We start from the raw sequence: 25,759 nt of genomic DNA, 5'->3' as shown, positions 1-25,759 counted from the left end.
GAGAGGAGCATAGAAAACCTCCCACCCAGGACCCACCCTGTGACGGAAAAGGGGAGACTTGTGCAAGGCAATAGATTTTAAAGTTTTGTCTCAGGTACTCTACTGTCATTCTTAGTTTCAGGAGAGAATTGAAGATTTGGAAAAAGAACGACAATTGCTGAATGACAATTATGACAAACTCTTAGAAAAGTGAGTATCAAGTTTGGGTCCCAGAGCATTGTTTGTTATAAAAGACAATTATAGAAAAGTGCCTTGCAAATTTTAAAAATCATACCTAGGGTTAATAAGGATGTGGGGAAACTGTACTCAACACTAGTGAGAATATAAATTGGCCCAGTCTTTTTGGAAGAGAATTTGACACTATCAAAATGTTAAACATGGATATCTTTTGTGCCAGCAATTCCGTTCTTTGGAATCAAAACTAAAGAAATCCTCTTATGTATGTGCAAAGATATCTGTATAATATGAATGTTAATTACCACCTTGTTAGTAATAGTAAAAGAAATTGGAAACCATCCAAATTTCCTTTGATAAGGGATTGACTAAATAAATCATGTTTAATCCCCACTATGAAGCTGTTAACAATAAGGTAGACCTATATGCCTAAGGTATATTGTTAAAAGAAAACTCAACTTACAAAAGGATATGTTAACTCTGACCTAAATGTCATGAGTGTGTGGATCTGCAAACCATTAATGAGATGAAAGGATTGGAGTAGGGCAAAGAGACACCTTCACTTTTATTCTATATACTTCAACATCATTTTAATTTTTTATGACAAGCGTATATTCATGTATTAATTTTAAAATTAAAAATACCTGGAAGTTTAAAAATATTAAACGTGCCTTCTGACTCAGTTAAAGGCAGCAGGAGGTAGATTGGGGAGGTTGTATGGGAGCATCCTGGGAATAACTGATGCTCTTCAGCCCAGTGAAATGAAGTAGTGTGAGAATTATCCGCTTTGAAGACCCCCTGTGACAAATATTACTATTGGCCTCTTCCCTTCATCACTCAGAGCATTATCTTCTTGGATTGTCATGTATGGCCAGGAAATGCCAAGAAATCTTATCACTAGTTTAAGCAAGTTGTTTTTAGACCACATTTATTAAAATTATAAATAGCAAAAAGACATAAGAAGAAATAATTATTTATCGATGTCACTTCACTTGTGTAAATAATCAAGAACTGGCCATGTGTGTTTTTCACTCAAAATCGGTCTACCCTCACACCTAGATACAATGGTGTGCAGGATACAGTCATTGAAAAGTTTAGTTCCTGCCCTTCATTGTAGTAAGTTATAATCTAGTTCAAAGGCAAGTATTCTCTAAACTACTCATTGGTGAAGGTAGATAGAGGAATGGAGTAAGGAAAAGAAGAATATTTTGTCCCTTATTTCTAATCCAGCAGACCTCAAAATGTCTTGGTACCTAGTTCCTTGCCTAAAGAAAGCCATTACCTGGAGAAGTTCCTTGGGAAGTAGATATGACTTGGGTTGTTTGCTCAGTGGGATATTTGAGACTTAAACAGAAGTGATACTAATGAACTCCTTGATAGGACCCAAAAGTTCCAAGGCAGTTGGTAAATGACAGTTATAGATAAAGCAGGGCAGAAAAAACATGTAGGGGAATGAATGATGAACTAGGCCCAGGAGATGCTGAAATGTGTAATGACGAGGTCATATCACACACCTTTGAGTATCCATCTCACAACCCCTCCCTCCCTCCTCACTTGCTTCCCATTTTCAGCATGCTGGACAGCAGTAACCAGCCTCCCTGGAGCAATGGGCTCTTAGAAGAACAGCTACAGCAGAAAGTCTCTCAGTTGCAGGATCAGCTGGATGCTGAGCTGGAGGAGAAGAGAGAAGTCTTACTTCAGCTGTCCAGAGAGAAAGGTAGGTCGGGCCTGGAAGAGCTCTCTCAAATAAGGCATCCTCTACGTCTGGTTTGGGAGAAGGGAACTGGGCTGGAATTTCTCCAATCCCCTCACTTGATCCTATGTTTATGGGGGTCATGGATAACTGGAATAAGAACATTGGCAATCAGATCAGATTTACAATCAAGAAAGGATGACGCCTACCTCACACATACTTTTTCCCATGTAATGACTTTCCATTTGAGAGGATGCCAATTCTTAATTTATTACGTTTTTAAACATTCACTTTGTTTATTGAAAGTATTGAAAATGAATTTCTCTGCCTTTTATTGTTATCAATCATTTTAGAGGTGATTGGGAGCTTTTTTTTTTTAGCACCTGATACCTGAAATTGAGAAGGAAGTGAAATTGAGAAGCCAGTGAAATTGAGAAGCAAATTGCTGCTCTTGGTTACCACTACCATTTTCCCCTGTCTTCACTCTTAGATCACTATATCTACTGTCAGTAGATAGTTATTCTGAAGATTTTTAAATACTGTCAAAAAGACCTTTTTCTCACTTCTTCTTGCTAGCCTGGACCTTGATATTTAGTCTTATCAAACTTATATTTCATCAAATTCTAGTATATTCACGTAGGAGAGTAAAGAAAAAGAAATATGACATCAAGAAAAATAGAGGCAAGAACCATAAAAGGATAAAACTTAGGAGCACATGCTAAGGACCTTGTAGTATGTATGGAGTACAAGTGAAGTCTGGTAAAGACTTTAAGGTAATCTAATCTAACCTCCTCTTGAATGCATGGTAATGAAATGATCACACTAAACACTGATCACCTTTCTTCCCTGAAACACACATACACATGCACACATACATACACACATACACGGAAATGCCCAAATGTCCATCTTCCCTCCCTCAAGGTCAGGGTTGGTGTGGAGGTAGGTGCGCCAGAGAGCCAATAGTATAGAAGTGAGAATGGAGTTGGGGAGATACTGGTTTGGATGGTGCTGTCAAAAAGTTTAGACTGTCCCAGTTAGTCAACTGGCTTTGTTGTTATCATTGTTCTCTCTTCCTCTCTACAAATTCTGCAGGTGTTTTTTGTTTTGCTTTTGGAGTCCATGTGTCAACTCATTTTACTGGGTCAATAAGCTATAACTCCTTTGTAAAAATAAGAGAGAATTGCTTCTCTAAGGGCAAATTTATAAAATGAATTTAACATTAGTGGGAAATTTTAATTCACACTTGGTTCATGTAACTATGGTTATTGATACTGATACTGATACTATGGTATCAGTAACTATGGTTACTGATAACTACAGAGTTTTAACTTTCTGGATTGTTTTTTCCCCAGCTCAGAACAAGGATCTGAAGCTTGAAGTTGCTAACCTCCTTCAGAGGCATAAACAGGAAGTAGAGATCCTCCAAAACAAAGACACAATATCCCAATCTCCTGACAGGCAATCAGAACCAGCTACTCACCCACCTCTATTCCGAGAGACCACTCAGATAGAGGTAAGAGCATCTGTAATCAAGCAAGTCCCCTCTGCAGAGGGATCTCTGGCAGATATCCCTAGAAAAGATGAAAGGATTAGAAAACTAACTGAATAATATTTTGTCCTGATGGAGGACAATATTTGGAAGGATATGAGAAGGCTGAGAGTAGAGATAGCTTCATGAGCTCCACACATTTTTTCCACCCTTTACAGCTTGTAAGATTTAGAATCTTTTTCAGATGAGGACTTGACATGATCTACTGAAGAGCAAACAGCCATTAAAGGCTGAATAACTTTCTCACTGCTAGTACTGAACATGAGGAACTAGAGGAGAGAGCACTCGTGAAGTCACACAAGTCCTCTTTGACATTTTGGAGTAGATTCTGCTGCTGGTATTTTACTATTACCAACAACTGCTGTATGGAGAATAGTTATTACTGTACCTATCATATTTATCCTCCTTTTTACCACTGCTTTTCCCTCTATAGCCCTGTGAACCAAAAAACCAAGAAGAAAATAAACTGTCCCAGATGTTAAGTGAGTTGCAAGTATCACATGCAGAGACCACACTGGAACTGGAAAAGACCAGAGACATGCTTATTCTACAGCGCAAAATCAACATGTGTTATCAGGTGCAAGAAAAGATGGTAAAGGGGGAGGTTAGATACATGGGCCCACGGGAACCACTTACAAAACTGAGAATGAAGCAAGACCTGAGTTTCCAGGACTGATGTAAGGTGATATGCCGTCCTGTGCAAACACAGAATGTGCTGTCCTTTGAATAACTTGAGGACTCGCACATGCCCATGGCACCTTGGCATTAGAAGCCAGTGAAGGGGCCAGCTAATGAAAACAGCAGGTGTGAAGCTTCTGGGTTCCAATTCTGCCAGTCCTGGGAAAATACTAGTCTGTGGCACTCATAGCATAACTGGTCCTGGTGGGGTCTGTGAGGAACCCAAATCTTTTTCTAGTGGATGAATTTGCCCTGCTAAGGAGATAGTCGATTCTCCCTTACCCAGCACGTGCCACTTTTTAATCTGAGCTCTTTGGTTCTGGGCCACTGAGATAGAAAAGTTCAGACATTATTTTGTTTCAGGAGGAACTGGAGGCAATGATGACAAAAGCCCATAATGAAAATAGAGATCACAAAGAAAAACTGGAGAGGTTGAATCAACTCCTAGACCTCAAGAACAATCGTATCAATCAGCTGGAAGGTATTTTAAGAAGCCATGGCCTTCCAATATCCGGCAAGTCTTAGTGCTTTGTTCTCCTCATTCTGGGACCTGCCGCACGGCCAATGGCTATGCTCCCCTCCGTGTACCTGTCTGGAAGGCGCCTCCTATGTCCTCAGCGTATGACTTATCCTTCTTATTCTTTATCCTGTCATCTTTGTTGTTTTTATATGTGGTTAGCAGCTTCTTTTGCTCCATCATGTCAGTATCTTTCTCTGATTTCTCTGGAGAGTTTCGCCAGGGCCCAGCAATTGCTGAATCTGTTTTGAGAATGACAGCATATGACTGTTGGCTCTCAGGGTGGCATAACACTCTCCCTCTATCAAGATTGTTTCCTCAACCCAGGCCTACATAGCAGTGTTAGTGAAGTAATAGAGATTCATCACTCATCTCTCATCATGTTTTTCTGTGATTTCTCTCTAAAAGTCTCTAAATGCTTTGTTGCAGTTTGAGGATGTCGACATAATGGGGCAGCTGGCTGGACACTTACGCAAATTTCATAATGTGGTACTTCCTGTATTTAGTACAGCCACTGCTGACCAGGATCTGGTCTCAGCCTTGCATATCAAGAAAATTGGCTTTGTTATTATACTCGGTGGTGAGAGACCTGACTCACACTAACAAAATTCATCAAAGACTGATGTTTAAACCAGAACGTTCATTTGTTGTTTTATGATAGTGGCTGTTCCATTGCTGCCATGAAAAATTTGGAACCACTGTTCATGGCAGGCCTCTCTCTGGAAAACAGAATCAGTAAGCAGTTTCTTAGTGAGCATGGAGCTAGAATGAAGGGAGATAGGTCCTTCCGGGGCAGGATTTATCCATGCCAGGGTGAGTCTGTTAAAAGTTTACTGCCATATAACAGAGGAAATCCCTCCTTGGATTGAAATTCTCATGTCTTTCAGATTCAGGGTCTTTCTCCCTGGGCAGTGCAGGATAAATACTCTTACCTACTTCTGAAGATTCATTTGCTTTAACTTATAGTTCTTTCATTACTGGTAAGGCTAAAGAGTTTTTCATATGTTTACCAGTTATTTGTATTATTTCTTTTGAGAATTGCCTATTTCTGTCCTTTACTCTTTCCTTAATTGTATTTTATTGATTCATAGAAGTACTTTACATGCTAAGATTATTAATCCTGTGTTATGTAATGCAAAATTTTAAATATATTTTATTTAGTTATATTAATCTTATCAATTAAGAAACCATTAGTCAATCTCTGGACAGATTTTGGACAGGAAGACATTCTGATGTATCCAAAATATTTTTATTCTACTACTTTAACTCTTAAAATAGGACCTTCACCATCAACATACTGTGACAACTCAAATACTCCCCCATTTGAAGCAGACCAAATATCCAAGTTTCTGATTGGTTGGACATGGGCGGTAATGTACAGATTTGGTAGACTGTCTCACATATCTTTGCATCTCATTGCCAATATTTTCAACCTTTTTCCAGTAAGTGTCCTCCTCCACTTTCTACTCATTACTCTTTTACTTAAGGAAGATTTTTTGCCTTCTTATGATGAAATCAAATTCTTAACAGAATGAAGATTCTTGTAATTCATCTGGCTAGAGAAGGGAAATTATTTCTTGGTGGAGCCCAATGTAGCGTAATAGACACCATGACTATAACTTGCTATTTTCTCCATGGCCAATATCTCACACTACTGGAAATACTCACATTTTATGTTTCTAGTGCTTCTCTAATGGAATTACCAATTAATTCATAGGACCCTGCTATAAGCCAAAACAATGTCATCTGTTGATGAAATTGTGCCTCCAGTGTTTTTCTGAGCTCAGTGTTTCCTTTTCAACAGATCATTTTGTACCATTTCTAAAGCAGGCATTGGATTATATGCCCATCAGAATTCACAGCTCCTGGTTGTCATTCTATTGCTTTTCCTTTTGAATCGCATGGTTTCTTGAGATAATCACAACTTGGACTTCCACCACGGTTTTTATTCTCCTTCTATCCACCTTCCTTTACTCTAAGGAAGAGCTCCCTACTCTTTAATGGATAGGCAGTTTTCTTTCCCCTCTAGAACAGCTCAAAGATGTGGCTTACGGCACCCGAGAGTTGTCATTATGTCTGGAAACACTGCCAGCCCATGGAGATAAGGATAAAGTGAACATTTCTCCACTGCATCAGAGTGAGAATCTTTTTGAACTGCACATCCACCAGGCCTTCCTGACATCTGCTGCCCTGGCTCAGGCTGGAGACACTCAACCTACCACTTTCTGCACCTATTCCTTCTATGATTTTGAAACCCACGGTACCCCACTAGCTGTGGGGCCACAGCCCCTCTATGACTTCACCTCCCAGTATGTGGTGGAGACAGATTCCCTTTTCGTGCACTATCTTCAAGGGGCTTCAGTCCGGCTTGATCTATACCAGGCTATTGCCAGTGAGCACTACACCCTTGCAGCCGCATGGATTTGCTTTGACAGGGTGCTGGAGACTGTGGAGAAAGTCCATGGCTCTGCCACACTGACTGGTAAGTGCTGTCGGCTCCCCATAGCTCCCAGGACTAATGTGGAATTTCCCACAGTCATAGTTGCTCTTCTGGTGGTTTCCCATTTTTTTCCTCTGCCTTTAGTCTTGATCTTCGCCACACTATTTGTATCCTCCATGCCTTTCATACTTTCTGCTACCCAGGAGCTGGTGGAGAAGACTTCGGGGTGCTAGAGTACTGGATGAAGCTGCGCTTCCCCATAAGATCCACCCTACAGGCATGTAATAAGCAAAGGAAAGCCCAGGCCTACTTGTCAGCCAATGTGCTTGGAGCCTGGGAGGCCCAGGAGGATGAGGTGAGAAAAAGGATGTGCCCATGCATCTCAGAGGGGCCTCAGCCAAGCAGCTCATGAGAACAGCTCAGTCTTCCACTCTCAATAAGTATTTGTTGAATGTGAATGCAAGAGAAAAACTGTCACACCACAACTAGACCAGATTCTTTCCTTGGTCAAGCTTGAGTTTGAAATGAAATACGCCCTTGGAGCTAGCTACCTCTCCCTAACAGAAAACAGCTGCTCTGTTCCATTCTCTAAGACAAGGCCTGAGTGCCAACATCTCCCTCTGATAACTATCTGCCAGAGCCAATTTGCAGGCCGGTGAAAGTCATTAGGTTTCTCTATGACCTAGTCAGGATTCAACAATTCTCTAGGTCATAGCTCTTCTTTATCAAGGGTACTGGGCCTCACCTACAATAATTCTCTCAGGCTGCCCTTTTCCTCAGTCCAAGACCAACATCTTTCCAGTTTAGATCAAAGACTTGGAAGCATCAGAATGAGCTGCAAGTGGAAATCATCAGGTGCTGTGGCCTCCGGAGTCGATGGCTGGGAACCCAACCCAGTCCATACGCCATGTACCGCTTCTTCACCTTTTCTGACCACGACACTGCCATCATTCCATCCAGTAATGATCCCTACTTTAGAGACAAGGCTCAATTCCCAGTTCTTATGACCTCTGACCTGGATCAATATCTGAAGTGGGAGGCCCTGTCTGTGTATGTTTTTGATGATGAAGACCCGGAGCCTGGCTCTTACCTTGGCCGAGTCCAAGTGCCCTTGCTTCCTCTTGCACAAAACAAATCCATTAAAGGTGGGAGTTCAAGGTTATTACATCTTTATGCTCTCTTCCCAGTGTTGTCTCCCTGTCCTAATTCTGCTTTTCTTTGACTACTTGCTTGGAACAGTCTCTCTTAAAGCCTGCTGAAAGAATTTTAGAATATTGTCAGGAGCGACAGAGCAGAAGACTTAGAGCCTCACTAATCATGTGGAAACGTTGGCTTCTTCTACTTCTTTTCAGCAACAAAAGCAAGATTCCCAAGTGGGTAGACCCACCAACCTGAAGTTCATACCTCGATCTCTGAACACACATTTTCCGATTTGGTAGTGCTTCCCCGTATTTGTCTTTACTTAAGGCCTGCTGTTTCTTGGCACATGACTAGATATCAGAGTATAAGCTGTGTTCCTAACACTCTCCCATAGTTCTCTTGCTTCTTTTAGACATTGGACACAAGTTAGAGAGACTTCCATGCCACACCATGGCAAAGGCAAATTTCTTGGATTTTTTTTTTTCCCAATATGGAGCTGAACTCCCTACTCCCTCACCTTACTTTCATACCCAGGGTTGTGAGGTGCACCTAGGAAGGATCAACTCTCTGGTTGCAGTCCTGGGAGGGTGAGTCGGATATCTGTGCCCTCATTAGGAGCTGTGGATGGGTACAGCCAGTACCAACCATGTTTGACAAGCTTCTGGATGTTCCAGAAAGTGTGTGAGGCCTCCCTGGTCCCGATACCACAAGTGCTAAAAAAAAAAAAAAAAGCTGACTTTTCTGAACACAACTCATCTTTTGCCCAAGAGAAGAGGCAATGTGAGTCATCTGTTAAATTAATCAGTGTTACAAATCAGAAGTCTGGCGTTTGGGAAAAGCCATTTTGCTTAAGTTTTCTTGCCTTTTGTAATTTTAGAATTAGGGGCCACTTGAGTGTAGGTAATGGTTTTCTTGGCATGCCCATGGCACAGAAAGCATTTGGTAGTGGTAATAATAATGTGATCTTGTTTATTGGCTGGGTGACTGATGACAAGCAAGCTATACCTCTCCATACATCTTTTGACTGTCCTTTCCTGAAACCTGGAGATACCCATCTTCCCCTGTAAATATTCTAAGTGAATATTAGAAGTAATATTCTAAATGAATATAAGTATTCATTGCTATTTTACATTAGTTCTGAGTATATTTCATCATGATTATTTGATAGATGTTAATTAATTACAAACAAAATCTGGTGAAATTCAAAATGGGGGAGGGGAATAGATAAGGTGCGGATGAATGCTCACTTGCCTATTTCACATGACCAGATCTTGTTAATGTCTGTGTGTCTCTCAGGTGATTTTAACCTCACTGACCCTGCGGGGAAACCCAATGGATCTGTTCAGGTGCTGCTGGATTGGAAGTCTCGCTACTTACCCCCAGAGAGCTTCCTGAAACCAGAAGCTCAGATTGCGGAGAACCATACCAAGGACGGTGTAGAGATCTCACCTGAAAAGGAAGAGGCTTCCTTTCCTCTCCAGGTAGCAGATCTCCACCAATCCTGCGGGGCAGATTTGAGGAAGACAGTATTAAAACTGGAGTAAAAGAAATTCCTTCTGTGACTGTCATGTGTCCTGCAAACTTAATCTGCATCCCTCATAATGCCGTAAGGCTATTGATGGAGCAAAACAGGGTTTTATTGTGGGGCGGAGAGAGAGATGGTATCTCAGCTCTCTGGCAGGAGAGAAATGAAGTCTAATGCTAGCTCACAAATCCCTTTATTGACTATCAAGGCTGTTAGGCTATCATCTTGTAAGGCTGTCTCTGACCCTTCTGTTTAGGACCAGGAGGCATCCGCTGAGATTCCTATTGAAGCTGGCCGGTATCAAGCTAAGAGCAAACCTCCTCAGGTGGGAGAAAGGAAGGAAAGGGAACACCAGGTTGCAAACTACTCAAGAAGAAAACACGGCAGAAGAACAGGCATTCAAGGGAAGAACAGAATGGAATATCTTAGTCGTAACATCTTAAATGGAAATACACTGCAGGTAAGGCCTTAGAGACCCTGAAGGACTGAAGTATGGGTTGTAGTGTCCCCAAATATTTTATTCTCAGAGGTAGAAGCAGAAGCAGACTCACAAGATAAGCAATAATCATGGTGTTTTGTGGTTAGCCCATGTTTCCACCACCACAAGTGGTTTAATAAACCTCTGGACTGTTCACTTCATTTCGATGTAATTTAATTCAACAGATTATGGACACTGCAATTTACGCTTCGAACTTTAGTACCACACTCCTAATCAGTCCACTTCAACTGTAATCAAAGTAAATTAAACAACAAGTATTTATTGGACACCTGCTATGTGCTTGATACTGCCTTTTCTTCATAGGAAACTGGATTAAAGTTACTATGTAGCACCTAAAATAAAAAAAAATACATATAAGATTATAAATATATTACATATTACATCATTATAATTTATATTGTATTGTATAATTAATAATATATAATTATTAATCTTATAAAATTATTATAATTATACAATATACTTATATTTGTTATCCTTATTCTGAAGCAGGTAAACTACACTGAATGGAAGTTCTCAGGGCTTAAGATCTCCATAGATGATGGTTTGAAAAATCAGAAAAAGAAAGAGGAAATGACCTCATCCCATTCAGCACTGATGCAGAAGGAAGCCCTACATCCTGTAAATGGTATTGTCTTTTTAAAATCGAATTTTCCTATTTAATCATTGGATTATTTTATCAAACCAGTTATTGACTTTCTTCCTTCATCTTGCATTGCTTAACTTTTCATGGAAAATTAGTCCTGAAGACCCTAGGCTCAGTTTTATGCTGCAAGTGTTCTGGTTAGGCCAACCAAGGCTGGAATCCTCAAAGAGAGTACCTTTCTGTGTATTTGAAGCTAGTTAGCTCGCTGGCCAGTTTAGTTACCTAGCAAGCATAAATTCCAGGGTCTTGTGAATTACGGTTACAAAGAAATAGGAGGAGGAGTATGATTCGCTCATATGGGATGTTAATCCAAATTTCTTTTAAATTAAGGCAAGGCTTTTGTGTTACAAGGAAAAGAAGACATGATTTCAGGTTACAGTAATGGCAAACTGGTTAATTCAGACCAACTCTCCTGTTAATGACAATCAAAAAGTTAAAGTTAATAACTTTTTTAAAATCTTGGGGCTGGCCCTGTGGCCTAGTGGTTAAGTTTGGCGTGCTCTGCTTCGGCGCCTGGGTTCAGTTCCGAGTGCAGACCTACACCACTCATCGGCAGCCATGCTGTGGCAGTGACCCACATACAAAATAGAGGAAGATTGGCACAGATGTTAGCTCAGGGTGAATCTTCCTCAAGCAAAAAAAAAGAAAAAAATCTTAATGTTTCTTAAAAGCAATAAAGAGCCAATAAGAGCAAGAGGAATTACCTAGCCTAGAGCTAGAACTGCCTCAGCTCTGGGACATTGCTGGTCTGGAGGAAGCAGTGGAGAGATAAACCATGCTTTTGGTGGATTTTTGGGGTGGGGATATGGGATGCAGTCTGAATCTGAATCTGAATCTGCAGTCTGCCCAGCATAGGTAGGTGTCTGCCTGGAGCAGAATTTCCCACTCTGGTCTGGGACCCTGAAGACAGCACCATTCTGAGCTTCTTGTGCTCCGAGAGGCAGAACTGTGCTTTGGGCACTTAACAGGGCTAGAGGGACGAGGGCTGACCAGATGCCCACCAGGACTCCAGATATTGGAGACAACAGACCCAACCTGCATAACAATTGTGTTTACTAGGTTCGTGGAGATAAAAGTTGAACTTTAACATTTCAGCAGGGAACTGGAGCTACGAAAATCGATGTTGTAAGTTTTAAAAAACATTTTGTTTTAAAATAATTTCAAACTTATATAAGAGCTATATGAATAGGACAAAAAAAATGCACGTAAACCCTTCATGCAAACTCATCAACTTTTAACATTTTTCTACTTTTCGCTTTATCACTTTTTTCTGAAGCATTTGAGAATATGTTGCATATATCATGCCCCCTTACTGCTGGTTATTTCAGTAAGAAAAAGGAAATTATATAACCACAGTACAATTATCCAGTTTGCAAACTTAGCATGGATACATTATTGCCTAATGTTCGGTCCATTTTCAGAATTTGCCGATTGTCCCAATAATGTCCATTATAGCAGAGTTTTTTCCCCCTTATCTAATCCAGGATCATACATTGCATTTAGTCGTGTCTCTTTAGTTTTTTAAAATCTGGAACAGTTCCTCATCTTTTCACTGTCTTTGATGATGTTGACATTTTTGAAGAGTGTAGGTGAGCTGTTCTGTAGAGTGTTCCTCATTTTCGATTTGTCTGATGGTTCTGCATAATTAGATTCAGGTTGTGAATATTTTACAGGAATACCACAGAAGTGATGTTGTGTCCTTCTCACTGCATCACATTAGGAGGTTCATGATATCAGTTTGTCCCATTATTGGTGAGGATAACTTTGATCACTTTGATCATGCTTTGCTTAAGAAAGCATCTGCCACATCTTTCCATCATAAAGTTATCATTTTTCCCTTTGTAATTCTTAAGTAATCTATGAGAAGATATTTTGAGTCTATATAAATCTCTTCTTCCTCATCAAATTTCAGCTAATAAATTTGGCATCCTTTTTTTTTTTTTAAAGATTTTATTTATTTATTTTTTCCCCCCAAAGCCCCAGTAGATAGTTGTATGTCGTAGCTGCGCATCCTTCTAGTTGCTGTATGTGGGACGTGGCCTCAGCATGGCCGGAGAAGCGGTGCGTCGGTGCACGCCCGGGATCCGAACCCGGGCCACCAGCAGCGGAGCGCGTGCACTTAACCACTAAGCCACGGGGCCGGCCCCATAAATTTGGCATCCATTTTTGAGTTTTTTTTTTTTTTTTTTTTTTTTGCCTGGATCAGTTACAAAATGTTTGCAAAATACATTGCAAATCTGGAAATGAATCAATAGAAATAACAGAACTCCTAAATACAGAAATTTGTAAGAGAAATAGGTGGGTTAAAAGCAGATTTGACACAACTGAAGTGAGAATTGGTGAAAATATCTAGAATAAAGCAACAAAACAAGATGGAAAATACAAAAGAGGAAAAAGGAGCCATAAAGGATAAAATAAGGAGGTCTAAGCTACACCTAATTAAATGTAGAAGAGAAAGAAGGAGGAAGAGGCAATATTTGAAGTAATAATCACTTAGAATTTTCCAGAACTAATAAAAGATATTAGGATTCAATGAAATGAAACTCAAACAAAAAAGTAAAAGTAAATCTAAATCTAGACACACCCAAGTGAAAATGCAGAAAATAAAATCAAAAAGAAAATATTAAAAGCATCCATTTAAAAGAAAAGGATGGACACGGGTACAATGGTAAGATGGACAACTGACTTGTCAAGAGCTACAACTGAAGCCAGAAAGCAGTGGCAAGATACCTTCGTCTGCTGAAAGAAAATAACTAACTGCCAACCAAGAAGCCTCTGCACAACAAAAATGTCCTTCCACAGAATAGACGTTTAAAGACAAACCAAAATAGAGAGTTTGCTTCCAAGCTACATTTTAAAGAAAACTTAAAAGTTGTTCTTTAGGCTGAAGGAACATTATCCCAGAAGGAAACACAAAGTGTAACAAGGAATGAAAAGCAAAGAATATGGGTTAATTTAAATGGCTGTGTAAAGCAAAAATATCAGCTTGTGGGGTTTAAAAGATATTCACATTTTAAATAAATAATGTAGTGGGTTCATTGGTGGCCCCCCAAAAGATGTATCCATGTCCTAAACCCCAGAACCTGTAAATGTTACCTTATTTGAAAAAAGAGTCTTTGCAAATATTATTAAGTTAAAGATCTTGAGATGGGGGGCAGCCTGGTGGCGTAGTGGTTAAGGGCGTGCACTCCGTGGCTGGCGGCCTGGGTTTGGATCCCGGGTGTGCACTGATGCACCGCTTGTCAGGCCATGCTGTGGCGGCATCCCATATAAAGTGGAGGAAGATGGGAACAGATGTTAGCCCAGGGCCAGTCTTCCTCAGCAAAAAGAGGAGGATTGGCATGGATGTTAGCTCAGGGCTGATCTTCCTCCCAAAAAAAAGATCTTGAGATGAGGAGATCATCCGGGATTATCTGAGTGGACTCTAAATCCAATGAAAGTGTTCTTATTAGAGACACACAGAGGAGAGACACATGCAGAAGAGGAGCAGGCAGTGTGACTGTGGAGTCAGATTGGAGTCATGTGGCCACAAGCCAATGAATGCCTGGAGCCACCAGAAGCTGAAAAAGGCAAGAAAAAAAGGAAGAGGCAGTTTGTCCCCAAGAGCCTTTGGAGTGAGCGTGGATTTCCCAACACCTTGATTTCGGACTTCTGGCCTTCAGACCTGTGAGAGAATAAATTTCTTGTTGTTCTCTTCTTTTTTCATGAATGTTTTTACCTTTATTTATTTTAGTATACTTGAGATAGATGTTTCATCTTTAACAAGCTTAAGTGAATTGTACATGTTTTATGTAAGCCAGAGGCACAACCAAGGCTAAAGTAACATCTGGCCCAGCAACTGACACCACTAGAGGAGCTCATAGGAAGTTCACTAACACCTTGAAGATCCATTACTTTATTGTAGAATGAGTGACTCTTCAGAAAAGAAAAAAAAGACATAAAGGGTAAGGTGAGGAGGTCTAAGCTACATTTAATCAAATGTAGGAGAGAAAGAAAGGGGACAGACGCAATATTTAAAGTGATATGTATAATTCATATCTACATTCAGAAAATGAAGTCATGAGAAGGGATTTTCTGCGTTTGGGCTAGGATCTCTGGAATGGCTTCCTGCAATTCAGGCCAGTCCTTGGAGACCAGCTCTGCAAAAGTGCATGACCCACTGTGGTTGAGTTCGTTGTGGCTGAGACAGAAGGCAGAATCGCATGTTTCTGTGAGGTTGTCCTGTGTTCAGTCCAGCATCAACATCTCTGCCAGTGTGGTCTTGCCACTGCCCTCAGGACTGTGCAGCACCACTGTCTGTAGAAATGGCTCTGCAAGCATTTTAGGATTACTGAATGGGAATAGTGCCTCGTATTTCTGGGTGACAATAAAGATGCTTTCACTGGCTCCAAGCCAAAAGTTGTTCTTAAATTTCTGTTGTTTTAAGCCACCAAATTTGTGGTATTTTGTGACAGCAGCCATAGAAAACCAATGCAGGCAATAACAAATATTTGATGATCAACCAACACACTTCTAAAGAACCCTTGCATCAAAGAAGAACTCCTAGGGAAAATTAGAAAATATATTGAACTGGATGAAAGTGAAAACACAATGTATCACAATTTATGGGATGCAGCTAAAGCAGTGCTTGTAAGGAAATTTTTATAGCTTTAAATGCTTATAATTAGAAAAGAATAAAGATCTAAAGTCAATAACGTAAGCTTCTACTTCAAGAAGCTAGAAAAAAAAAATAAAATCAAACCCAAAGAAAGAAATAATAAAGATCAGAGCAGAAATCAGTGAAATAGAAAACAGAAAAAGATTAGATAAAATCAATGAAGCCAACAATTGTTTGTTTGAAAAGATCATTAAACTTGATAAGCTTTTATCTTGAATGACTATACTAATTAAGATCCAACCACGAGACAGAAACTACATAATAATTTGAACAGGAAAAGTTTAATATAAAGAACTATGAACTATAACAGAGGATTGAACTTGGGGGATGAGGATTGACTAGTAAGTAATAAAGAGAACTCTAAAGAATACAAGAATAGCAGATTTAAAGAACATCCACTAATTCCTAGAGCTGAGATAGAGCCCCCAAAGAAGAAATAAATCTGGTAGACAATCCCCTTCAAGGCTGAAATCCAGACCTTGTTGGAGAGAGTTAAGTTATATTTTACTGAGCGGCACAGAAATTTGCTGTGGCTGCACATCAGAACTCAGAGGAACTGTGAAGTTGTCCTCTGGAGTGTTAGGGGTAAACCATTCACAGAGAGGTGCCAAGCCAGTGGCATTTCACTGCAAACTCACTCTAGGAGGTACCAGGGAAACTGACCATGGGGAGATGCCATATGCTGCTGGCCACTGAGAACTGCTGGAATTGGATGTTGCAGAAGCTGTGTGCTACCAGTATTGTGTTCTGCAAGAAACCATGTATGTTGTTGGAGCCAGGCCCTATGTTGCAGGAGCCTGGTCTGCAGAGTCCACATCTGCTGCAGGAGCCTGCCTAAATGAACACACTGGAACCAGGGAGAGAAATCTTTTCCTCTTCCAGTGATCCTCCAAAGCACTCTACTGACAAAACTTAATGTGTTGCTAGCTGGCAAGGAAGAAATATTTGCAGGGTCCAGCTCCGTTATTGCAGAGCAGGCAGTGAAGTTCTTATTTTGAGCTCAGAAGCAATAAGTTGATAACTGGCACACTTATCAAGAAAAAAGAGCAAAGACATAAGTTGGCAAAGTCAGGAATGAATGTAGGGTCACTACAGACCCCACAATTAAAAGGATTATAAAAGAATATTATGAACAACTTTATGCAACTTAGATGGAAAAGACAAATTCATAGAAAGATACAAATTACCAAAACTGACTCAAGAAGAAATAGAAGATCAGTATGACCTATAAAAAGTAAAGACAATGAATTAGTAATTTAAAATCTTCCCACATCAACAAGTCCAGGCCCAGATGGCTTCATTGATGAATTCTATCAATATTTAAGGAAGAAATGATGCTGATCCTTCACAGTCTCTTAAAAACCAGTAGAGCAGGGGAAACGTCCTAACTCATTCAGTTATAAAGCTAGTATTATCTTGATACCAAAGCAAGCCAAAGACATTAAAAACAAAACAAAACAAAACTACAGAACAATATCCATCATGAACACTGATGCAATATCCTAAATTAAATATTAGCAAATTCAGCAAAATATAAAAATATTAAAAAGATTGTACATCATGATCAAGTGGGATTTATTCTAGGAATGCAAGGTTAGTTTAATGTCAGAAAATAGATTTAATATACTGTATTAATAAAATAGAAGCTAAAAGTTTTATGATCATCTCAATAGATGGAGAAAAGCATTTCACAAAATCCAACTCCCATTCTTGATAAGAACTCTCAGCAAACTAGGAATAGAAGGAAATTGCTTCAGACTAATGAAGGACAATAATACCTGTAGCTAACATCCTACCTAGTGGTAAAAGACTGAATGTTTCTCCCTTAAGACTGAGAACAAAGAAAGGATATCTGCTTTCGCTACTTCTTTTGAACATTGTAGTGGAGATTTTAATCATTGCAATAAAATGAGAAAAAGAAATTAAATTCATACAGAATGGAAAGGAAGAAGTAGTGCTGTCTTTATTTGCAATTGACATGATCCTGTATTTAGAAAATCATAAGAAATCTACAAAAATTAAAAAAGACCTAGAACTAAAAGCAAGTGAACAAGGTTGTAGGATATAAATCACTATACCAGAATCAATTGTATTTCCATATACTATCAATGAACAATCTAAAAATGAAATCAAGAAAACAATTCCATTCACAATATTATCCAAAAGAATAAAATATTTGGGAATAAATTTAAGAAAAGAAATGCAAGACCTGCATACTGAAAACTATAAAAAGTCCTGAGGGAAATTAAGGAAGATTCAAATAAATGGAGAAATGTACCATGTGTATGGATTGGACCACTCATAATTGTTAAGATAGCCGTTCTCCCCCAAATTTATATAGAAACACAAAGAACCTAGAATAGACAAAATAATTGTGTAAAAGAAGACAAAGCTGAAATGTTTGTACTATCTAATTTCAAAACTTACTATAAAGCTACAGTAATTCAGACAGTGTGGTATTAGCATAAAGATAGACATAGATCAATGGGACAGAATTGCGAATCCAGAAATAAACCCTGATATTTAAGGTCAATTGATTTTCCACAAAGATTCCAAGGCAATTCAATGGGGAATCTAATCTTTCCAATAAATCTAATGTTTCCAATAAATGGTGCTGAAACAATCAGATATCCACATATCTAGAAAAAAAAGGACTTAGACCCTGACCTCATGCTATACACAAAAATTAACCGAAATAGGTCATAAATCTAAATATTACAACCCAAACTATAACATTTATAAAAGAAAACATAGGATAAAATATTTGGTTGTCCCTTAGATTAGACAAAGATTTCTTAGGTATGACACCAGAAGCATGATACATAAAATAAAAAATTGATAAATTGGACTTCAGCAAAATAAAAATGTATCCTCTTCAAAGAACACCATTAAGAAAAAGAAAAGGTAAGCTACAGACTAGGAGAAGATATTTGCAAATCACATTTTTGATAAAGGACTTGCATCCATAATCTATAAAGAACTCTTATAACTCCATGATAAGACAACCTAATTTAAAATGGTCAACAGATTTGAATAGACATTCACTAAAGAAGATATGTGAATGGCTAATAAGCACACAAAAAGAGGCTCAACATCGTTAGTCATTAGGAAAGTGCAAAATAATACCACAATAAGATACCAGTACACACCAAGAATTGATATATTCCAGAGGGTGATTGTACCAAGTGTTAGTGAGGATGTGGAAAAAACTGGAACCTTATATATTGCTGGTGAGAATGTAAAACAGTACAGCCACTTTACAAAATATTTGGTTGTCCCTTAAAAAGTTAAACATATAGTTTACAACCCTGCAATTCTATTCTTAAGTATCTACCCAAGAGATATGAAAACATTTGTCAACCCAAAAAGTTGTACACAAATACTCATAGCAGCGTTATTCATCATTCAGAGTAAGGAAAGATTTTTTAAAATAAGAAACAAAATGCACTAATCATAAAGAAAAATATTGATCAAGGTTAATATCTTAAAAGTAAGAATTTCTGTTCAGCAAGAGATTAAACAGGCAAGCTAAAGAGTGGAAAAGATATTTGTAACTCATGTAACCACCAAAGGGCTCAAATTCAGAAAATATACAGAGGGCCGGCCCCGTGGCTTAGCGGTTAAGTGTGCGCGCTCCACTACTGGCCACCCGAGTTTGGATCCCGGGTGCGCACCGACGCACCACTTGTCCGGCCATGCTGAGGCTGCGTCCCACATACAGCAACTAGCAGGATGTGCTACTATGACATACAACTATCTACTGGGGCTATGGGGAAAAAAAAGGAGGAGGATTGGCAATAGATGTTGTTAGCTCAGAGCCGGTCTTCCTCAGCAAAAAGAGGAGGGTTACCATGGATGTTAGCTCAGGGCTGATCTTCCTCACACATACACAAAAATATACAGAACTCCTACAGATCAATAAGTAAAAGACAAACAACCCAGTAGAAAAATGAGCAAAAGATTGGAAAGGCACTCTACCAAAAGGAAATTCAAATATTCAATAAAAACTATTAAGAGTGTCAAGGTCACATTGCAAGAGAGTATATGGCATGGGGGATATTGTTTGAGGCTGTCTTTGGAAAATACAGTTTGCCACACTGCTTTTCCTTGGCTTGGTCATTTTCTCCAGCCCCAACAAAAGGACAAACTTCTTTTCTATCTTCTTTTCTTCCTTCCTTCTTTCCTTTTCTTTCCTTTTTTTTTCAGAAGTGAACCCTGTATGTTTGGCAAGCTTCCAAAAAAGTGAATCTTTGAAAAAGACAGGGTGATCTGAAACAGTTCTGTAACTCCAGCCTCTTCCCTGACAGACAAAGAATCCTGTGAACAAGCTTCTGAAGTCAGTGAAGCACAAACTACAGACAGTGACGACATAGTGACACCCGTATCTCAGAAATGTCCTAAGGCAGTAAGTACACGGGGGGGGGGGGGGGGGGGGGGGGGCGATCGTTGAGTATGAGGCAAGATTGTAAATAACGACAGTGTGCTTAATGGCCACATATGTGATGTTCAAATCCAGTTTTAATGAACCTGATGGGAAATTCAAGTTATTTAGTTGAATTTACATTGCGAGTGAATAGAAGTCTGCGGATACAGTCAGATGAAAGGATCATTTTCTTGATTTAGTGTAATGAGGACTTGCTTCAACACTTTTCTCTCCTATTTGGATCCCTTACCTGCCTCCTTCATTGTGTACTGTGATTCATCCCTAGCCTGAGTGATGCCCCTTTCTTTAAATCCACCTGAGGAGAACAGGTTTACCTTGGGAAGTGGAGGCTGGAAGAAAGGAAAAGATTCTTTGTGGGAGGGCTCAGAGAGATCATTCAGTTTCTGAAGTTTTTGACCTAACCTTTAAAACCTGTAATTACAATTATTTATTAAGCATTTCAGCCTCAAATCTCTTTTGGAACTAATTGAGGATACACACACACACACACGCACACACACACACATGAATAAATATCCACGGGTATACTCAACAATCATTGTATTAGAATCTTGTGGGGTTGTAAATGAGGTAGAAAACAGTCACTCCATGGAGCCACTAGAATGCTCCCTGGCACATTTGTAGGTGCTCAATAAATATTTGTTGAATGAATGACTGAATGAAAGATTAAAATCCAATTGAGTATTATGAACATTTTTAGAAACAATAAAGAAAAGCATGGCGTGACCTAGAATCAAGTGGGTAGATATGTGTTATATAAACTCTAAAGTTTGTTAGAATTCAGAAAAGGGAAATTATTATTGCTTTTGTAGAGGTCAGAAAACTCTTCCTTGAAAGTCAAAACTTGTACTGAGGATGTGCAGGAAGATTAAGGATGTTGGAGTGAGGAGAAACAACTCACAGTTAGTAGATTTAAATAGTTAACATAGCAAATAGTTAAGTTTATCTTCTGAACTTTTATCTGTCATATCTTTTTTTAGACGTTATGTAATTAATATCTTGAGAAATGTTTATAAGACAGATCAGAACCATACAATGATACAAGTAGACAATAACACCTTAGATATCATAAAGGTAAAGAAGATCAAATGATGTGTCCAGGATTATAGAGCTAGTCAGTGAAAGAGCTGGCACTCCAGTCGAGGTTTCTAAACCAGGCACCTCTCAGATCAACCTGAAAAGCAGCCAACTGGTCAGAAAATTTTTGAACTACAAGTCAGACAGATCACATTAAAATTATTGCTCTAAATTAAAGGCTCCTAAATAAGATTTCCTTTTAGAAAACGTTTGTGTACCCAAAAATGTTACTTGAGAAACTAAATATGAAAACCGAGACTACTTAAGCAAAAAATTAGTTATTATCAAATTAAACTTATAACACAGACACATATATACTCAATCATTATTGTATTTCAAAATAGCTAGGCATAAAAGATCGAAGAGGTTAAAGGCCCAGAGACAATACTTGAGCTCTCTCACTCTTCTGCCAGGAGTCAACCAGGATAATGGAGGAGGCAAGAGAGTATAGCGTTTAAGAGCATGAGGATTTGGTTTGGACAGAAGTGGTTTGTGAGGCTGTAATGAACAGCATGGTGACTATAGTTAATAATACTGTATTGTGTATTTGAAAGTTACTAAGAGAGTAGATCTTAAATGTTCTCATCACAAGAAGAAAATTGGTAACTGTGTGTGGTGATAGATGTTCACTAGACTTATTGTGGTGATCATTTCATAATATATACAAATATCAAATCATTATGGTGTATACCTGAAAGTAACATAATGTCATATGTTGATTATATCTCAGTTTTTAAAAAAACTAGTTTAGATCTTGGCTCTGCTACATACTAGCTGTGCAGCTTTGGTGAAGTTATTTAACTTCTATTAGACTTTGTTTCCTCATGTGTAAAATGGTAAAATTAAGTTTATCTACCTTATAGTGACGTGGCAAGATTTAAATAAGGTAATGTGTGGTAAGTGCTTAATATGGTGCCTGAGACAAATTAACACTAAATGATAGAGATGACAAATGTTGATGATGGCAATAGCATATCCTCTCTGAAGCATTCTGGTTCTCAAGATCAAGCTTCTATGATCTGGTGGTGGCCCCTGCAAGGAAGGACTAGGCCCTAAGGGGAAGGATTGAGGCAGAAGGGTGTCAGTTCCCTTCTGCCTGCCAGGTTAATTGAATAGGTTGAACAGTACAACTTAAGGAAGACCCTTCTAAAATGTCTTTCCCTTAAAGTACTGAAAAAGTGAAACAATCACAATCCATTTGGATCTTTAACTGCCCCTCTCTGAGTCTAGAATTAGGACAGTGCCTGTGTTCATAGGATATATGTAGGCCTATTCCCCAGGGGGCCCTGTCTGTTAATCAGCATGAGGTTCCTAAAGGCCATCTGTACTTACCTTCCCTCTAAGAATCTCCAGGAAATGATCTCAACCCAAACCACATGGTTTCCTCCAGATGAAGTCCCATTCCTGGTCCCAGAAATCAATCTCCCACTCTGAGTGGACCATGGAAAACTTTTCCTTCCTCCCCCACTTTTTTTCTTTTGCTGAGGAAGATTAGCCCTGAGCTAACATCTCTGTCAATTGTCCTCTACCTTACACGTGCGTAGAAGCCACAGCATGGCTGATGAGTGGTGTAGGTCTGCGCCCGGGATCTGAACCCACGAACCCGGGCCATCGAAGCGGGGCACGCCAAGCTTAACCACTAGGCCATGGGCCGGCCCCTTCCCTCCCCTTCTTAACAGCTACTAATGAAAAGGGAGCAGTCATTTCCATTTGCTTTATGGCTTCAGGTTACTTACTGTGTTTTACCCATACTGTGTCTCAAGAACCTCAAAGTTTATTCTCTTTTCTTATGCTCTTAATTTCAGGTGTGGAGAATGTCCTGACCCCTATGTATGCTAGCTAATTAATTTTAGCAACTCTGCCTCCCAGCCAAATTAGCTAGCACATCTGAACGAATAAGCCAATGGGAACTGTCTGTCTGGCACTAATGCTGCGTAACTGACTGCTCTTAGGGGTTCTGCCAGCACGTTCAAATGAGTTAGTATACATTACAGTGATTACTATGGCGAATATTAATAATTGTATACTTTTTTTTTTTTTGCTGTTCAGTCCCAATAAAATTGTATAGTGGAACCAGCTCATGTAAAGGATTCTAGATCAAATTAAAATATTGAACCATGTCTTAGTAAATTTGGGTTGCTAAACAAAGTACCATAGACCAGGTGGCTTATAAACAACAGAAATTTATTTCTTACAGTTCTTGAGGCTGGAAGTCCAAGATCAGGTTGCCAGCATGGTCAGATTCTGGTGAGGACCCTTTTCCAGGTTGCAGACTGCCAACTTCTCGTTGTATCCTCACATGGCAGAAAGAGAGCGAGCTAGCTCTTTGGAGTCTTCTTATAAGGGCACTAATTCCATTCATGAGGGCTCCACCCTCATGACCTAGTTACTTCCCAAGGTCCCCACCTCCAAATACATTGGGATTAGGGTTTCAACATATGAATTTTGAGGGGGACACAAACATTCAGTCCATAACAAGCCATATGAAATTATCATTTTTATACATAAAAAGTGGTGGACTATTGACAGTTTCATATAGTTCAACCTAATAGGAATGAATACGCCCTCCAGGGGTACCTGGTTCAAATGTTAATCTTATTCATCCTCCTAATTCACCTTTTTTATCAGAATAAACTTGATGCAGTCTGCCTAAATATGGATTTCTGATCATTTGTCTCAGGCTATTTACAAGTATAAAATTTTAGAAATTAAATTACACAAGTAATGTAAGAATACATTTTTCTTTTAAAAACTGGAATATTACAGATAAAGCTAAATCTCCATTGACCACTACCTATAATCCCTGCCGCCTCTTCCCACTACCCCAAGAAAACCATTGTTTTGAGTCTTGGGGTGTATCTTTTCAGATCTTAAAAAAAAGAACTTTAGTATTCATATTGTTTTGTATTTGTCTTTTTTGCTTTCAAATAAATGACATTAAACTGCACGTATTATTATTTTTAAAAATTATTATTTTGAAATAATTGTAGATTTGTAAACAGTTGCAAAAATAGTATGAGATGCCACGTGCCCTTCACTGATTAAGTTCAGTACTCTCTGCTTCGGTGGCCTGGGCTCATGGGTTTGGATCCCGGGTGTGGACCTACACCACTTGTCAGTCATGCTGTGGCGGCATCCCACATACAAAATAGAGGAAGATTGGCACAGATGTTAGCTCAGGGCGAAGCTTCCTCAGCAAAAAAACAAAAACAAAAAAATCTGATCTTTTCTTTAGACAGACCTCAATGGGCAACACTGCTTAAGCTTTTACGCTATCTGCGTGATACTCATTGGCTCATTCAGTCCTCACAGCAGCCCTGTGAGGTGCTTACTCCCTCAACAAGTAGTGATGCGGTGCCTGTCTGAGTTTTTGCCAGGCTCTGTGGATGCAGAATGGTAAATAAGACAGACTTGGTCCCTTCTCTCTTGAATCTTAAATTCTACTGAGGGAAAACATATAAATCAGTGAACAAATAAACCAGATACTTGCTAATTCTAAATACTAGGAAGAAAATAAATAGGGTGATATAATAGATAGTAATGGGAGGGGTTGAGTGAGGTAAGGAGGTAAGGAAAGACCTCTCTGAAGAGGGGACATTTGAACTGAAATCTGAAGAATGAGAAGGGGAGAGCTGGGGAGAACTCAGCTCAGGCAGAGGAAATGGTACATGTAAAGGCCCTGAGGTAGAAAAGAGTTTTGTTTATCTGGGGTACAGAAATCAAGAGAATGTTATATGTCAATAAAGCTAGGGATGGGGGGAGAAAATTCCACAGTAAAATTTCTTAGCCAGACTTTGTACATGAGCCTTGAGAGGAGAGAATGTTTGATGACCATACCTAGCTTTTGCAGAATTTGTCCTCTGATCTGTATACAGACCGACTGCATCAGGACATTGTCACTTTCATTTCTGTACAACCAGGTACCTACAATAAAAGAGGGAAAAAAGAAAAAAACTAGTAATGCCACAGTAAAACATCCTTGTTCATATGTATCTTTGTGTACTTGGCAAATGTTTTCGTGGGATAGATTCCTAGAAGTGGAACTGCTGGTTTTAAAAGGGATGTGCACTTGAAATTTTGATAAATGCCACCAAATTATTATCCCCCAAATTATACCAATCTATACTCGCCCTATACTAGCCCTATTTCTCACAGTGTTACCAACACTTCTCCCCTGACAGGTATAATTTTCAGTTCCTAACTTTAATGGGATGAGAGTGTTTGTGAGGGAACAAGTCAAAAGCAATTTTGAAAAATTTAGAACTAGGTGACATGGAGAGGTAACAAAACAAATTAGGGGTATGCTAGATGCTGGGACTAAAGGGGTTAGTGAAACAGACTTGAGGTCCCAGAACTCAGGGAGCTTACAGTCTATGAAGTGCTGTTCCACAGAATTACAATGTGAGCCACAAATGTAATTCAAAATTTTCTAGTAGCCATATTAAAGGTGTAAAAAGAAACAGGTATAATTAATTTTAATAATATATTTTATGGGGCCAGCCCGGTGGCATAGCGGTTAAGTTTGTGTGTCCTGCTTAAGCGGCCCAGGGTTCGCCAGTTTGGATCCTGGGCACAGACCTACTCACCGCTCATCAAGCCATGCTGAGGCGGCGTCCCATGTAGAAGAGCTACAACTCTACAACTATGCTACACAACTAGGTACTGGGGCTTTGGGGAGAAAAAATTTAAAAAAAAGGGAAAGACTGGCAACAGATGT

General features: G+C 39.3%; 1 protein-coding gene across 1 annotated transcript in view; it reads left to right on the top strand.

Moving 5' to 3' along the window:
* Positions 1-25,759, top strand: part of RPGRIP1 (RPGR interacting protein 1) — a 58,040-nt gene that overhangs the window by 20,578 nt on the left and 11,703 nt on the right. The window contains 12 exon segments of the mRNA XM_058540501.1: positions 116-189; positions 1,746-1,891; positions 3,223-3,383; positions 3,853-3,996; positions 4,461-4,611; positions 6,644-7,096; positions 7,258-7,409; positions 7,857-8,199; positions 9,491-9,675; positions 9,976-10,179; positions 10,708-10,846; positions 19,829-19,926. Of these exon segments, the coding sequence (XP_058396484.1) occupies positions 116-189; positions 1,746-1,891; positions 3,223-3,383; positions 3,853-3,996; positions 4,461-4,611; positions 6,644-7,096; positions 7,258-7,409; positions 7,857-8,199; positions 9,491-9,675; positions 9,976-10,179; positions 10,708-10,846; positions 19,829-19,926 (2,250 nt within the window).

The sequence above is a fragment of the Diceros bicornis genome, chromosome 5, assembly GCF_020826845.1.
Source record: "Diceros bicornis minor isolate mBicDic1 chromosome 5, mDicBic1.mat.cur, whole genome shotgun sequence".
NCBI lineage: Eukaryota > Metazoa > Chordata > Mammalia > Perissodactyla > Rhinocerotidae > Diceros > Diceros bicornis.
Note: the sequence above shows the minus strand (reverse complement) of the source record. Positions and strands in the feature narration are given on the sequence as shown.